Source organism: Scomber scombrus, chromosome 19, assembly GCF_963691925.1.
Source record: "Scomber scombrus chromosome 19, fScoSco1.1, whole genome shotgun sequence".
Classification (NCBI taxonomy): domain Eukaryota; kingdom Metazoa; phylum Chordata; class Actinopteri; order Scombriformes; family Scombridae; genus Scomber; species Scomber scombrus.
The window spans coordinates 13,950,920-13,968,324 of NC_084988.1; the positions used below are offsets into that span (position 1 = coordinate 13,950,920).

A 17,405-nucleotide genomic window follows, 5' to 3' on the forward strand; every position below is an offset into this window, starting at 1 on the left:
TCATTTATGATGAGCAGTGCGTAATGTATAGTTGTAACGGTGGCGTCGATCGCATGAAGGTGCTGTGTGGTAGTCAGTATACTTTAGGCTACTGGGTGACAGTTGACCCGACTGTCAATCATCTTTACAACATATCATGGCTTTCCAAACGTTTTCACAACATTAAGTTATGAACTCACATTTGATGACTTCACTCCAAGGCTCCTTTAAGTGTAGCCTACATGATCTGTACTTTCTCTTGATTTATCAAAACATTCACTTCACCAACACTTTAAATAAATAGTTTGAGCTAAAAAGTACCATAGGAACCCCCCTAAAATACCCCAACCCAATTTCGGGAGTCACTGAGTTGAAGTTGTCAAATTCAGTAGTGAATAATAATGACAGTGTCCGTGCCGCCTGCCTGCAGCACGTTTGTATGGAGAGTGCGCCATCTATCGGCCAATACGAATCCTGCCAAAGAAGCCCACCACTTGCATGTCACCCAGATCTCTCTCCTAAATTGCTTGGGATGCAACATTTAATTGTAGAGTGTTTTGGTTTATTTATAAGCTAATCCCCATTCCACTTAATGTTCACATTAGTAACATCTGATTTTACTGCGAGGAAGAGAAGCAAAGAAACAAAAGACGAATTTCAAGGGTCCACATAGCCAAAAATGTTTATTGATTCACAAAACATAGCTTCACAAGTCACTTTGAAAAGATAAACATCACTTTGGAGACTAGCAGTGCATGCAAAAACGTCCTCTATCACAGACACTGTCGACAACAAACTGCACCTCTGTCTATATTTCCATCTAGTGGAAATGTTTGAACTACCAAACACGGCACCGCACACAACGCTTTGGAGACGAGAGGCTTCGGTAACATTACTTAACTTTTTCAGTTGTAGCTACATTTTCTGAGCCAACACTTTTTTTTCTGTAACATGTAACATTCCATCACAAAACACACCATTTCCATATAACAGCACCACATTCCCATGAGAAAGAAATCAGTAACTATCCAAATAAACTGGATCGCAAATGTATGCATTTAATGTATTTATGAATGCATCAGTTTTTTTTTATACTAGTCGAGTAACTAAATCTTTTTGGACGCTTTACCTTTTGATTCACAGCAACACTTCCTACTTTTTCCTCCTAACAGTCCAACACAGATAAAGTATAATCTGCTTCTTTGGCACACATCACAACATCAACAGTATTATTACATCAACCGACAACATTAAGAACAACATCCTACATGAACCCTCTCCGAGCAACAGACCACATATGGCTTTCTTTAGAGGACACTCTCCCTCTCATCTCCCAGGCTGATGGTGCGCAGGTTCTGGTTGTGATGGACGGTGGCAGTCGTGGTGTTGGCAGTGTTGCTGCTGCCGGGGGTGATGATGACAGCTGGCGAGTCGATGATGCCGGAGGAGGAGGTGGTGGACTCTGTGCTTGCGATGTGAGCCTGCTGTTGATGGCTGTTGTTGGTGTTGGAGTTGGTGATGGTGTTGTCGCTCAGGCTGTTGCTGTTGTTATTGAGGGTGGTGTTGCTCTCGGTCCGGTTGAGGTTGCTGACCCCGCTGGACGGCCACCCCTCATCGGGGCTGCTGGCCATCAGGCTGGCCTCGGACGGAGCCTCGGAGCAGATGGACATGCGGGCCACTGTGGTGTCCTGCAGACCGTTCAGGCTGCTGGGGAGGAGGCCTCTCTTCTTCACCAGGCCCTCCAGCTCCAGTTCAATCAGGCTGGGCTTCAGTGCTTCTTTCCCTCTTACGGCGTCTCCTTCAGCCTCCTCCAAGGAGTGGACTGACGAGCTGTTACTGGAGCGCAACCCTGAGTTGGACGAGTCCTTCTTATCCAGGAGGATTTCGTTGAGGAAGCCAGGCTTGGTCAGCAGCCCACTAGGCTGGGAGGCTCTATGAGAGGACGCAGCACCAGCTCTTGCCTCTTTGGGGAGTAGAGGTGTGGTGTTATCAGCTTCTTCCGGGCCTGAATCTTCATCGCTGGGCAGCTTGTGATAGCAAGACCCGGCATCTTTCTTCCTGGAGCCCGGAGTCCTGGAGGATGAGCTGTGGTCCAGCTTCTCATCCTCCTCACTGATGGGGTCTAGGAGCTGGGCATCGGCTCCTGAGGGGAAGTCTGTGGCATCGCTAGTCTTGGAGCCTCTCTTGGTGAATGACTTGCGGCTGTCTTGGTCAGACCCTTCCTTGGCCTGGGGAATGAGAAGAGGATTCAATGAGAAAGATATGAAAATATACAGTATCCTGTGCTATTGGCTGAGAGGCCTCTGAAGAGGGGATTCCTGCCTCTCTATTACATGCCAAGCGAAACAAAGACTATAAGCCAATAATTAAGAAACACAAGAAGCAGTGTCTCCCCTTTCCCAACACAGAAAAAGACTCTTGCCATTGGAAAGTCCAGAGAATGAAATCATTTAAAATAAAAGTTTTAGATTGACATAACGCACAGGCTGAACTCAGATCTGTGTCTACACAAGTACAGCAACAGTAAATTAAACCACTCTGTTTACTGACAGCTGGAGCTTTCCACCGATTTGACTAAACAATTTATGCTGGTAGTGATAGAGTCATAAAAACTCAGTGTACTTGTGACTGTCCGCTCACCCCTTTGTCCTCTGAGCTGCCAGCCTGGAGGAATTGTCCAGGGTGGGGCTGCACGGGCCTCTCCCCCCCGCTGCCGGACATCTCCACCTGGGCCATCTGAGCGATGTACTCCCTGTAGGCATCACGATACTCAGCCTGCTGCTTGTCTGTCAGTTTGCAGATGTCATTAGAGGATTCCTGGGAGTTGAGGCTGGACATGCTTGAGGTGCGATGATTTGTCACCTGACAAGATGAGGATCAAGTTAGATTGGTGTGTGTGCGCATCCATTGGGAGTTTGTTTAACAATATGCTCATTTTTTAGTTAACTTCAGAGTGAGTGAGTGAGTGCATGACACCTGAATGTAATTAATATGACTATGTGGCAGTTACAAGTTCCATATTTACATTAGTAACCGATGAAACATTTTGAACTGGATGCGGTGAAAAAGTTACTGGCAAAGACAGCAGGCGGAGTGGCAATGAAAGCCGTGATGTGTTTTCAGCGTTGGATGATTTGAATTTGAAACAGATCGCAAAGTGAGATCATATAAAATAGAAGCGGAGCCAGCTGTCTACGTGTGAGTGCTGCTCATGTCTCAGAGATTTTTGCAAATTGGGAATAGGGAAGGTGAAAATAACAAACAGGGGGCCCCTTGGCACCTTTTGGTGCGCCGCAGTGTTTGTCTCTATGTGTATTTTTAATTCTGCCATGCTCTTTTCTTGCTCAAAACCACATTAATGTGAAACCATTGAGGTCACCAGCACACTAGCTAAATGTGTGCTTGGTGCAGAGGACATGTGGTCCTGTGACAGTTTTGGGTGTGTGACCTTGTGATACGCAAATAATATGCTTACACTGTCAACTTTATACCTCTTATCTCTTTGACGTGTGTATGTGGGCCAGTTAAATGTGTATGCGTACGGCGTGTCTGTCTGATCATATCTGCTGTTGTGGTCAGAATGACTGACCGGCCAGTGTGAGTGGTTGTTGAATCTCGGAGGCTCTTCTGTCCCTGCCCCACACAGCTCTTCAAAGCTGAGGCTGAGGCTAAAGGCCCCCGCTTCATGCTGGGCTCCCCCTGAGCGTCTGCTGGGCTCCCCGTGGTGCATGCTGCTGCCCTGCTCGCTAGCAGCTCGGGACTCATCCTGAAGCAGAGCCTGGCTTTCAGAATGCCGTTGTTCCATCACCTGAAAAAAGACATTGCGATTCCGTATTTCCAATCAACGAGTCATCTGACTTCTAAGAAACCGAAGCAACGGTAAAGAAGTTTTCTTATAAAAGCTTGTGGCATACAAAACAAGTATGTTGGACAACAACAACAACAACAGCGTGTGCTTGTGAGGGGAGAACAGTGTTCCTTAAGTGGAACTACTCAGCTGTCCACTCCTGCCCGACAATAACCTCCCTTCATCCAGATATCAGTCAGCCATCTTGAACCAGATGGCTGTGCTGGCTGCATCCTGGCAACACAACATTGGTTACATGGAGCCGTGAGGCCACTGCTGCTCCTACATAAGTTCTGCATCAGATGTCCAGTAAAGCACAACCAATCCAGGGCTCTAGTTTGGTATTAGGAGCACACACTGAGATCTGATGAAGTGGAGCCGACTACACGTGTTAGTGATTTCAGCCCCGGCTCAGCTGACTGGACTCCAGGATGACTGACTTGCGCGCTTCTCGTAATACGGATTATAAAATCTCCCGTTCCAATATCTCAGCGCAGCACAAGATGTTGTATTACAATTTGCTGTCTTGCTTCTATTTGGAATAAACAAGAGCTGACATATATCAACAGGAGGGCCTCGGCGGAGCTGAGTGTCTGTAAACTATCACAGAGTGAGGACAATGTATGCTGTTGTAAATCTACTTCAGGCCTCTAAAGTAATGAAGCTGGTTGTTAGTTGTTTGTGGTCTGATGCTTTAAAGAAAAAATCATTTAAGTCTATTGATAACACACTTATTCTGACTTGACACAACTAAAGCAAATCTTTTTCTACCCCATTAATATTTTTATATATTATATATAAGATTCCAACTTAATATTAAAGCAGGCTGTGAGACAAGTACAGATGCTCCAAGTTAATAGTCTCACCATTCCCCTGAAGAGCTGCCAGTCGCCAAAGTTCATCTCCATCTCTTTCTTCAGCTCGTCCAGGTTGCACTGAGACAACACCCGTCCATTTATATTCGCCTGCAATAGACAGGGACAGGACTGAATGGTTTGTTTCGCAAACGATTGATAGATTTTTTTGATATGTCTGTGAACATTCTGAGTCATCCAGGTTGAATTGAGGGCAACTGGACTTGACTGTGTATTTTTAAAGGTGTTTAACCTCTCATCTGAGGGGCTTCTTCGGTTTCTAAATGGCTAGCATGGAATCCTGGGTATCTAACCTCTGTGGAGTCGTTATCAAGGTCGTTGATACCACTTTGTTAGTGCTCCTAGCTGTTACAACGACAGTCGTTGAGTCACCCAAGGCCAAGTGTAAACCGTAGTTGTTGGAGTGTGGCCAAATGTGAATGGTTGTTAAACCTCTTGGGAAGGGTTAAAAGGACGGCATTGTAGGTGGGGGATAAGTGGTGCCGTAGAGCTACCAAAGCAGAAAAGTTCAATATTATTGATACAATGTTGCAACTGTCTGTGAGAATGACCAATAGGTGTTGTTCCCGCAGGAGAGAGACTCTACCGGGCAAAGGTTCCTGTAGGGGTTGCCAGGGAACCCAGTGTGTGTGTGTGTGTGTGTGTGTGTGTGTGTGTGTGTGTGTGTGTGTGTGTGTGTGTGTGTGTGTGTGTGTGTGTGTGTGTGTGCGCGTGTGTCCATCTGACTAATGAGGATGTACCTGAGCTCAGTTTTTTACACTAATTGTAGTCTCCCCCATTCCGTTCTAATGACCGGTCATTTTTGAACGGGAACACCAAGAATGTACAAAAGTTGAATAAAACACACAAAATTGTATGCAAATTAATACAATTTATTTTGTGTGTTGAAATCCTCTTTGTAGACAAAGTCATGGAATCTTAGGTCAGTCTGATCAAATTAACTACATTTTTCAGAGATAAAACTTTTAAATCGGTCAGATTTGACCGGAACACAACTTAAGGGTTATAACGTGGGATTCCCCGCCAGTCAGTTAGATCTGAAGAAGCCCCTTGAATGAGAGTCGAAACGTCTTCAAGTATCTACAGTGAAGTCTGCTTGCCCTTGATTCAACTCAACTCAAATATTTATTGATCTGTACATAGTTGGATTAGGCCAAAAAAATTAAAACACAATCAAGAGGGAACTCAATGAAGAGTAAAAAAAATCCACAAGAAAACAGATCAAGTATCTTGAACTGAAAATTGTAATAAAATCATTGAAAGAAATATTTTCTGCTAAAGTAAGTAAGTCATCATATTTAGAAGACAACTTGGATACAGTTTTGAGTGTACCTTCTTGATGGTGGCGGTATACTGAGACAGCATGTTGGGGTCAATTCCATCCATCTGTTTGAGACGCTCACACACTGCATCTGTGTTCATAGAACTGAGCAGGACTGCAGGAGAGCCCTACACACACACACACACACACACACACACACACACACACACACACACACACACACACACACACACACACACACACACACACACACACACACACACACACACACACACACACACACACACACACACACACACACACACACACACACACACACACACACACACACGTAAAATTAGAATACAAAATAACATATTCAGAGTTTTTTTTGTGGATTAAAGTTACCAAGGGCAAACTGCACACCCTGTTAGTGTAACTCATCATTCCTAACACATTGATTAGGGGCAAATCGAGCAACAATTCCTGACAAAGAGACGTGCAGGCATGTTACTGTGAGGCACGCAGAGGTGTAAAAACACAATCCCACACCGTAATTCTCTCTATCAGTCACACAGTATAAGTGTAAAAGTAAACAAAGCTGCCAACCCATCCAAATACACAGTTACCTGCTCTTATTCTTTTTCTCAGTGTATATATAAGCACGTTAAGTGTGTGCACAACACTTAAGGGATGGAGTCTGTATGTCTGTGAGGTGCAGCTGAGCCGAGCTGTGCTGAGGTTACGAGGCTTGATGTGACTAATACCAGCGGCCTGTTGATGCTGTCCAAGGCCTCACAGAGAGCCAACATGCCACCCGCTGGCACAAAAACTAAACAAACCTCTCACTCCCCTCCCTTTCTTCACTCCCCCCCTTTTCCCCTCTGGGTCTGCTCGTCTGTGTGAACCCTTGCTCTCGTTCCTTCCTTCCTTCCTTCCTTCCCTCCCTCCTTTCCTTCTACATTCCTTCCCTCTCAGCCTCCTGAGCTGACCTCCTACTCTCTATTCCATCACTCACCCATCTTTTCATTCTGCTCCCTCCCTCCCTCCCTCCCTCGTCATCTCTGCTCTCCACGGCTATTAACACCATTAAGACACGGCTTCAGACTAAGCCCCCCCGCTTTGTTTCTGGTTTCGAGGGAGAGGAGTGTGGAGCTTAATTGGACTCTGAGTGGTTGTTAGACAAAAAAGAATAAGCAGCTCACATAATACAGTACACAATAGTAGGTGCCAACTTTCTGTCGTGGTGGGCACAAGGATGAAGACGGACATTCAGAGTTTAGCTACTGTATATGTCCTCATAATGCAGGTTTTACTCTGGAATGAATCTATATTAGTGTATCTACTGAACTACTTCATACACACTGAGACCGAAAGTTGACTTCTAAGAGATTATATCTCTTTCTACAGCATGCTTGGTAGTGATGAATCAGTGTGTTAGCATTAGAGATAAGGTGGAAGATAGAGAGGGGGTTGGAGGCGGAGATGAAAGTAGCCATGAAACCAGAAGTGTACCTGCTTTAATTTGTAAGGCAGCGCCTTTAAATGCTTGATAAGGAGACAAAAAGAAGCAGACGGACAAATAGTCAGACAAAAATACACACAAACATTTATAGCGGTATAAAGCTGGGACTGTATCTGTGGGAAAAAAAAGGCGGGTGCAGTGCAGGAGCAGAAATTAAGACAGAAAAGCAGAAAAACAGGAGCATATTTTGAACTCATCATCAGGGGACAGGAGAGACATTGACAACAAGGCAGACAGACATTTATCTGTCTCGCAGCAGGGGAGGAAACAGCTCCTTTGCAGCAGCTCGCCAGCCACGTCAGTCTGGAAAAGACGAGGCTATTGGATGTAGAGTTATTACACAAGGAGATTTTGTTTTCACTGGAGTCAGCCGGCTTTTAAAGTCATAATCTGCAGACAGAACGGATTGTGGACCAGACAGAAACTGACAGACAGACAGAACGAGCGAGAGAAAGAGACATCCCTTACTCTGCACAGAAAAAAGCAGAAGTTATAATTCGGGGCAGGCCTCGAATACGACGCCTCGATTCAGACGGTGAGCGACTGTTCCAAGAACATGAGCGAAGGCGCAAATGTCTGCGGGTGTGTCTGCGTGTGCGCATATGTGTGTTTGTGTCTGTGAACCCTCCCAGTGTGTGTGATAAGACTGTAATTACAGCTGGGCTGAGCTCAGGGCTGGGCAGAAGGATGGGGAAGAGGAAACAGAGCTCTGTGAGGGAGGAAGCGTCTTGGTAAGGAGATAAGCTCTACCAGTGCTGGGCTCATTGTCAGTGTGTGTGCATGTGTGTGTATGTGTGTGTTAGCAGCCCCCAACAGTTGCTCTGATGATAATCCCGGCAGCCCAAGGAATCCATACTCACACTTATATCAGCTAGGCAATTACACTTGGCTAGGCCCGCTTACATACCCAAAGAGCCACACACAAATGAGCCGGGTTGCACACACATCCACATTCTCAGATTCACAGAAATACAGGCACATGTGAACACTACACAAAGAGATCAAGTGTGAACCAGAAAGGGATAAGATGGGCTAATGTACACAGAAGAGTCAGAATGGGATGAAACTGAGGAAATTTATACTGCAGAGAACAGGAGACAAAAGAGCAGGAGAAGATATGAGGAATGAAAAAGCTTATAACATTTAGCAGCGATGAAGGTATAAATGAAAGGAGGAAGATGTAGAGCAAAAAAAAAAAAAAAAATTAAAGATACAAAAATACAGAGAGAGAAAGGAGACAGTGAGAAGGAACATTTCAGTAATCTATATTCAAATCTTTCTTACAGCTCCTTTAAACGCTTGCTGGCATTCCCCTGATAAGTGGCTTTGCGGAGCAGAAATTTCCTGAGTAGTGTTATCATTAAATTGTTCTAATAGAAGCTGCTTTCTCTTGAAATGTGTGAATGTCTGGGTGTAGAGATTCAGGTTCGTTTCAGTGAAACGAAACGAAAACATGCATTCCTGAGGTGGGTTAACAACACTTATGTCCATTTTAAGAAAGTGCGATCTGTTTCTCTGCCATGTTACATTTAGATACGCTATAGTTTGTGCTAACCAGCGTTAGAGGTCGTAGTCACACAGGATGCAGCTTAAGTATTTATTGTAGTAGCAGGTGTTGTAGCGAGCAGTGGGTGTGATAATCTATATTCGTTCTCTAAGCTTTTGTAAAACCGCAGGCATGAAATAAATAGTGACAAAAAACGGTCAAAGCTCATGCAACAATTGCAGGTTACCATGCCTCAAATGTCTGCAAAAATTCAGGCGTACATATTTAACATGCTTCTGTTACAACTTAACATAAATTTAAATCATTGATTAAAGCATCGGCGAAATAAGTAAGGACTAGCAAATCTCTAATGCTAAACAACTGTGACTATATGTGTGCAGTGTATGCACTAATATGTCTGTTCATGTTAATCAGGTTACCATGGTGGATTGAGAGAGACAGGAGGGGAGGCCTTCTCTTGCATCCTCTGCAATAACATCCTGACATGGGCACAAAATGGAGACAAAAGGTTGTATAGAGAGAAAAGCTAAAGTAGGTTGAGTTAATTGGCCACTTTTATTTTTTGAATAACTTTCCAGTTCTCTGTTCTGGGTCTGGATGCAGCAACAGAGGTTAGGCAAAGGGGCTGTTACGACACTAAATCCATCAGACGATAATGGAAACTTTAATGGTAATACATGACATCACACCGAGGGGTAGAGGACAGCAGGATGAAGGGAGAAAACAATGGAGGGATGAGGAAGAAAAGAAAGTGATGAAAAAAAAAAGAAAAAGAGGTCATGGTTTGTGGTGACATGTTCATGAAGTAGGTCGAGACAATGGACCTGAAAATGTATCAAAAATGGAACAACCTATTTCTTAACTCTATTGTTAAACTCATTCAGATGAAGGAAATGACAGAAATGAAAAATTTTAGTTTTTTTTTTTTTTTTTAAACAGGAGAAAGAGCAGAGCTAAACTGATAGTTTCAAATTCTTTTCATTAATAAAATAACACAATGTTGTTGCATAAGATAACTGATGACTCAGCTAACTGAAGCTGTCATCTTCTAGAGCGAATCGTAGGCACATGTTAGATGGATCTAGCGCTACTTCATTACTTACAAGTCCATTGGTGCTGTCCTTAAGTTGACCAGGTGGTTTAATGGAGGGACGCAAGGATGAGGGGGCATGGTGGGAGTAATGCCTTGGCAGGTGATACACATGATGGGGGAAATAAGGCTATGAGGGGAGAAGGAAGGAATGGGGAGGAAGAGGAGGTAAAAATAAAAATGAAAATCATATGAAGTGAACCCAGGCAAACACAAACAAAAATGTGAGGAACTGTTCCTACTGTCGCTATTAGATAGTGGCGAAGGTTTCCAATTTTGCTTAATGTAAAGGAGATATTGAACAGCATTCACTTGGTTCTATTTAGTTTATCAACACAATCACATTTCTCTAAAGTTGAAGTCAGGTTATCTCAACAGTATTTCTTGTCCTGTCTCACCCGGTTATAGAAGGGATGCTGTGGGCCAGTCATCCCGCTGAAGTAGGCACTGTGGGGCTGAGGAGGCAGGGATCCGGTGAAGGAGCCTGCCGGCGAGCAGGCAACACTGTGTTGGCCATAACCTGACTGTGGACGGGGCACTGCCTCTTGCAGGGGCAGCGTGGGATAGGTCACTCCTCCCATGTGCATCTGCTCCCTGGCCGCACGCACATCTAAGAGAGGACAGAAACAAGGGGGGGAATACAAAAGAACAAGAGAGGGAAAGAGAAGGAACTGTTTATCTGCAATGCTGATGATCACATCTTGGCGATGACTATAAAGACCCTTCAGATCCACCCACGCATCAAAAATGTAGCTTTATTCCGTCATCTCCAGAGAGTTTATACAGTTGTGAATCCAGAGAGAAAAATACATATCAAACGATCAACGCACACAAGACCAAAATTCCTTGATTCTGGAAGCGCCGTAGGGAATACAACAGAAATATTGTTCCCGAACATATTCTCCTTACCTAAAATAGAAGACCACCAAACGACTGAATTTTGAAGAGAACGGTTGCTGATGTTACAAATACAACAACGTTCAACTGCACATTTTTTCTCACGAAGCAGCAGGCACATTAATATTCCGTTTTTTCCCAAATGATATGCCGGCCACATTACGACTGGCACATGGAGCCCCTCGCTGTCCCTGACAAATAAATTCACCCTTGTAAACAAACAAAGGAGACCACGTGAACTCCTAGACACTATTTCATAAGCACCTTGCCATGATTGTATTCTCATAAATCAATTTGACTTCGAGAGGAGTGGAGTGGGAGCTGAGTAGGAGCTTTGGTAAAACCTCCCAAATTAAAGTTAAATAAGCTCGGGGACAGAACAGAGTGGCTCTGTGCGGCTAGCCAGAAAGTAAGAACCAGAAACAGAAGCAGGCACCAGAATGTCTCCTGGTTATACAAGTGGCTGCTGAATGACACGTTGAGTGAGGCCCAATCCAGCCTGTTAACACAATGGAGGCCTTATGATGTGAGTCAGGCTCATGGGCGGGTATCACTGACAGCACTGCCCACTGGCTGGCCACCGAGTACCGACTGACCACGGAGGGAGTGGAGGGAACGGGATGACTGGGTAGCAGCGTTGGTCACCTTCGACTCCCTGGGGACACGTGTAGAGGTAAAAAACACCCACACACCTTTGAGCAAACACACACACATAAACATATACATACATACACACGTTTAGGAAAGGAACCCTCCTTGCAGACTGGATGTCTGGTTGTAGAGCTTGGTCAGCTGTGTCCTCCGTGACTCAACGGAACAGATTCATAACATTATGATGCAGCAGCTTCACACTAGGCGTCATTGACACTCCTGTATAGGCTGAACGGACACTGACGCACGGTAGGAAAAGGACAGTGCCGGTCTGGCTTACAGTTTAATACGGATGCCATTACGTCACTCTAACTACAAACTGTGAAATGTGGTGCAGCGCTAGAGGCAGACTGGTGACAGCGAGTGAAAATATTGTGCCGATCCCACAGTGCTGTAGCTGCAACCTGCTTGACATTTGATTGTTTGGAAATGAGACCCGAGCTGTGAGTTTCTCAGAGCCCCTGCAGTGGGCGATTTCAGAGCGAACCCTACTCCAATGTTATGAGTAATGTCATTGCCAAATGTGCTGGCACACAATTCAACACATTACATAGAGGACAGTTCTTCTTGCCTCTATGTATCTCTAATGTATCTCTTTTCTCAGTATGTGAAGACTTTTGATAAAGTGAAGTGGAAGATTTCAAATTACACCAGTAAAATTTTAGTCAGAACAGAACGGGGACTAAGTTTAAGTCTTAATTCTACATCAACATCATCCATTTCCAGCCTTTTAAGAGTGACAGCATGCCTTGATTGACAGTTATGTGTGTCTGTGGGTTTACATGCATAGAGAATGTGTCACAGATTTTAAGCTTAACAATTCTATACTAACTGTACTCATTCAAAGTGGATCTGATGAACGTGTTAATGTATACTCAATTTAACAAAATTACCTTTTAACCACGTGTTAATGTGAAGTGCAAAGACAAGTGACAGTTTAAAGGCAAAACTTATATCAATGAATGGAAAAACATAACAAATGCAGATGCCTCCATACAGCGTACAAAATGTGTTATGGGAGAAGAAGAATAATCAATAAGCTGTTCCAGCAGCTTGGGGTTACTGAAGCACTTTTTGTGTGGCTTTTTCTTCATTTGTCACCATCTGTAGGACATACTGAGTGTTTACGCACCTGCAATAATCTCCCTGAGTTTGGGGTCCAGGTTGACGGTGCAGGGCAGGAACATCTCCACATCTCTGGCAGTGAGGACGGGTGTCCTGGAGGAGAGGAACACCTCAAAGCTGCGGATGTCTCCGTCGATCTCCAACAGCGGCTCCACGTCTTTGGTGGTGGGGATGTTCTTGGAGAGTCTTAAGAGAAGAAAAGGAAAAAAGAGAAAGGGGTTTTAAGATGAATTTATGTTATTTTTTTCATGATTGTCAATTATAATCACAAAAATATAAATATAATAGATAAATATAATTCTATAACTCTTTACTGAGGAAATCCAAATGGTTGTTAAGCATAATACAATAAATTGTGCATCCTTATTCGCATTCACATGGCACAAATATGTCAACACTTGTCAGTTTACACTAAATTCTGACAGATGGATGCGTTGTAGAAAAGGCAAAACATCACATTCTGATGAAAAAAGAAAAGAGGAAATAGCAAGCGGTACTGTTAAGATTGAAGAGATATGCAACGGTCATCATCATCATGAGAGTAGAGAGATAACCGGATTTAGAGAAGGCAAGATAGTGAAAGGGGGGATGTTTGAGGACAGATAGAGTGAGGGATGTTATCTTTTCTCAGCAGAGGAGGAAACCTGAGAAGATGACAATCAGGGTAATTTAGCAAGCAGCAGACGGAAGCGCGTCATGATGCGCTGGTACAGTTAACATGATGTTTGTTATCAGAAGTATTAAGTAAACACTATGTTTGGAGATTGTTCCATTACTGTCATAGTTTTTCCTATGAAAACTGCAGAAAAAACATTACATCATATGAAGAAACGTCAAATTAAAAGATACCGTGTTCAGTTTATAGAATATTATCATAATTAATATAAACTCTGGCACCTCTCAATATAAACTAAAGCTTAAACCTGTAGTTTAGAAGTAGCAGCAACATCTCAAGTAATGATGAATACTGAAGTGTTATGAGGAAGGAAATCCAATTTCAACTGTGCAAGGTTAAAAAAGATATCAGTTTAATCAAGGACAGTGTAACATGTGGCCTGGGCTACAAGGGAAGCAAACACCAACAACTCAGAGCAATCAGTACATCTCGTTAATCCTATCATTCAGACATGAAAATATGAAAGTCAGAGTGACTTATGACACTGGCCATTCATCACCAGAATGTGCCGCTCTTATCAGATGAATGAGGAGACTCCAGCAGGCAGCAGACATCTTTCTCATCTCTGCCTCCATTTCTCATTCAGACCCATCATCATTTTCTCAGTAGTTGATTTTCTCTCCCTACATCGTGTGTAACCTTCCCTCCTTCCAGAGCAACCCAACCTCACCCTCCTCCCCATACATCACCCAGTCTGTGTACTGGTATGCTCTGCTGGGAACGCAGCCTGACGAGCTGGGTTTTTCCCTGAGCCTGATCTGTTTTTGAGAGTGAACACAGGCTGGCCTTTCTGTGACTTGATTGGATGATTAGTACCGTTGCTGGAGCATGCTAGCTAAGTCAGGGTGAGGTCAGCATCTGGCGAGGGCTCAACAAAACACTCTGTTAGCTAATAACCCAACTATCAGCTAACCTAATCTAGTTAACGTACTGGCCGAAATGGCCCCGTCAGCCTGGTCAAATCCAGTGAGGTTCTCATACCTGAGTGATGGGTGGCCAAAGTTACATCATTTCCACTTCAGGCTGATACTGATACTGCTATCCAGAGGGCTTACAGTGAGTGAGCAGGTAGGGATCCAGTTTCGTGTTCAAGGGCATTTTGACAGGACAGATGGCTGGTGATGGACGCATCTGCTGTTGCAGGGCTTGAACCTGTGACCTTGTGGTTGCAGGATGTCTCTGACCAAATGTACAAGTCTGGCAAGAAATGCAAGTGGGTGGGGTGGGAGGGGATGTCCTTGTAAGACATTCAGACATGCTAACTTTGAGACAGTGACAGTGAAGAGCTCAGATGTGTAGTCATCACAAGTGTTGACCTCAAAAACCCTCTCACTGAAAGCTTTAAATTATTGACACTAAATTAAACTTTTTGCAGCTGTGCTTGTGACCCTCCTATAGAGACTTATGTCTCAGCAGACAAGCCCAGGTGGATCACCATAACGATCCACTATCCCCATCCAACTGCCAAAACAGACACACAGAGACAGAGAGGATTGAATGCGTTATGAGTGGGGAAGACACAGGCAGAGGCACAGCTGGGCTCCAATGGACAAAGCCCTCTCAGTGTTTCTTCCATTAGAACCTTTAACAAGACCCAAAAGGTCAAGAAAGCTCCATGTTGGCACACAGATGAACCTCACTCACGTGACCTCTGCTGGGAAGGAAGAGTGGGACTCTGAAGGCACAGATGTTACCTGCGAGCTCATGCATAAGCAGCGATGAGCCGCACCAGTGCTGAGTCATACAACATTGCTGAAAACAACTGTACAGTGTCCCCCGCAGACACCTGGACAGTGAAGATGGGAAGATTTAAAAGGCGTAAATGACAGCAGAGTGTGCGTTTGTGCGCATGTGTGAGTACAGTATGTGTGTGGGTGTTTGGTTCCTTTTCCCATGAACTGTATTAACCCGTATACAGACTGCGAGAAGCCTGTGCTTTTCCCCATTTCCAGCTGGCTTACTGCTGTTTATTTGTGGGTCTGTAGACACAGACCAACAGGAGCCGGTGACTCACACACACACACACACACACACACACACACACACACATACACACAACACACAACACACACAGCACTTCCTTTTGCTATACAAAGAACACCCTCCAAAGACATTCTAAGGAATCTTGAGTCTTTTTATAGGCTCATCTAACATAACTAAATGGTGTGTCCACACAATTTAGTCGTTCTGTGCCAACACTGAGAATGAACAACAAGCATGAATCTGAAGCTCAAACTTAAGAGTTGTTGTGATCACTTTTGGCTTATTCAGGTTTCATCTTTCATACATTTATTACAGCCTGAATAGTGATATGTTGCTAAAATAATAGTAATTTGATACTAATATAACAACTAATAATTACAACTAAAAAAGTTTAAGAAACCTCAGTTGTCCTTGGAAAATTCAGCCGCGTGTCACGGGATAAATACAATTTCATCCTGCACAAGCATCGCTCAGCACACGCCATCCAACAACAATGGCGTCCAAGATATTAGCTACAATTGTGCATATTTTGCTGACCTGCATGTTTGCTCTGGTGTGCTGTTGTACCATTGCAAACACTAGCACAGACAGATGCAACTTCCAACTAGACAAATAGGAGCTGATGAGCAGAACAAGTCAAGGGCATCTATCGCAGAGTTTAACCCTGACAGATGGAAAAGAAGAAAGGAGAAAGAGGGAGAGTCAGGGGTCTTTTTCTGGCATTCCCAGCTGACTGGTCAGACACAGAGTAGAGCTCACACTTCAATACTGGCCTTGTCAGGTTATTGTTAGAGACCAGAGAGCACTGATCAATGAATGCATGGTGAGAATTATAGAAAAGCAAGAGAATGAAGGCAGGTGTTGCAGGACAAACAGACCTGACGGAGATCTAGGTGGTCCGGATTAAACTTTGTGGCTTGGACTAAGTGTGCAGGAGTTACCTTTTGCATTGTTATAGGACACATGGTACGCTTTACACGACAACAGCAGTGTGTTAGTGAAATGTAACCACTTCAAATGACATCCTTTGCAGCTAACTAATGATGAGTTGTTGGGCTTGGTGTTAAGCAATTGACACGAATCACATCAGACTTAGTCATCCTCACAGTAAACAGAAGAGAGACAAAATGAACAAAGCCTTTCTTATCAGCAATCAATCGCCAAATGACAAGATGGATGCTTGAGTTGAAGCACCAAGAAAGCCGGCGTGCTACTTTCAACCAGGCCGAGGAAGAGTGAGACAAAGGCCGTCAGGCAGCCCAGCAGCCGTTCCTGCACAATGGGCTCATTGACAGAACCCAGCTTATAGCTACAGCAGTACAGCCGCTTAGGCCCAACTACTCTCTGTGTGGCAAGGCCATTGGGAGCTTTCTGAGCTTATCCAAATGCCAATAGGTCCCGAAGCCGACTGGAGCATAGCCTTTCTTCTCCTCTCAACCTCCCACACGCTGCAGCTGACGGGAATGAGCAGAATTCATCTCTCTATCCCTTCCATTCTCTCTTTGGGCACTGAAAGTATGAATGTACCACTTGACTTTGCTTTACAGCTGCCCTCTGTGCTTACAGATGACATGCGCACACAAAGAGGTGGTCTTGCTGCCAAACATTTCCATAAAGGGGCCCAAAGACAGAGAGATGCCTGCAGAACAGACAAACCCCTGTGCACACTGTGTTTGAGAAGCTCAAGAGTGTCAATGTCAGACTCTGTGAGACCAGTACAACAGTGTGTGGGTGAAGAAGTTAAACAGGCCCGGGTCCGGCACATTCCTCTCCTGGTCAGAGTCATGTCAGAGACGCTGGCAAAGAGTCTGCCAAGCGCGTGGATGAACCGAGCGAGGCCCTCTCTGGGAAAACAGTAGACAGCGGACAGACCAGCAAGCTGGCGCGTGGATTGAAGAGAGGTTATTGTTACAGTGCAAGCTGCCAAAGCCTCCACTACCCCAAAGGCAGAGGAGGAGAGCAAAAATATGTTTTCACTTTAGATGACGC

The 17,405-nt window shown here is 44.4% G+C and overlaps 1 protein-coding gene across 2 annotated transcripts in view; it reads right to left on the minus strand.

Annotated features, from left to right (window-relative positions):
• Nucleotides 1-640: 640 nt before the first annotated feature.
• kidins220a (kinase D-interacting substrate 220a) overlaps nt 641-17,405 on the minus strand; it is a 46,684-nt gene continuing 29,919 nt past the window's right edge. The window contains exons 24-31 of one of the 2 annotated variants that reach the window (XM_062441023.1): nt 12,765-12,943; nt 10,483-10,694; nt 10,098-10,214; nt 6,034-6,150; nt 4,693-4,791; nt 3,569-3,787; nt 2,620-2,841; nt 641-2,207 (exon numbers count right to left, since the gene is read on the minus strand). In XM_062441023.1, coding sequence (XP_062297007.1) covers nt 1,287-2,207; nt 2,620-2,841; nt 3,569-3,787; nt 4,693-4,791; nt 6,034-6,150; nt 10,098-10,214; nt 10,483-10,694; nt 12,765-12,943 — 2,086 coding nt within the window. In that variant the 3' untranslated portion in view covers nt 641-1,286. The other variant, XM_062441024.1, reaches the window with a different exon arrangement.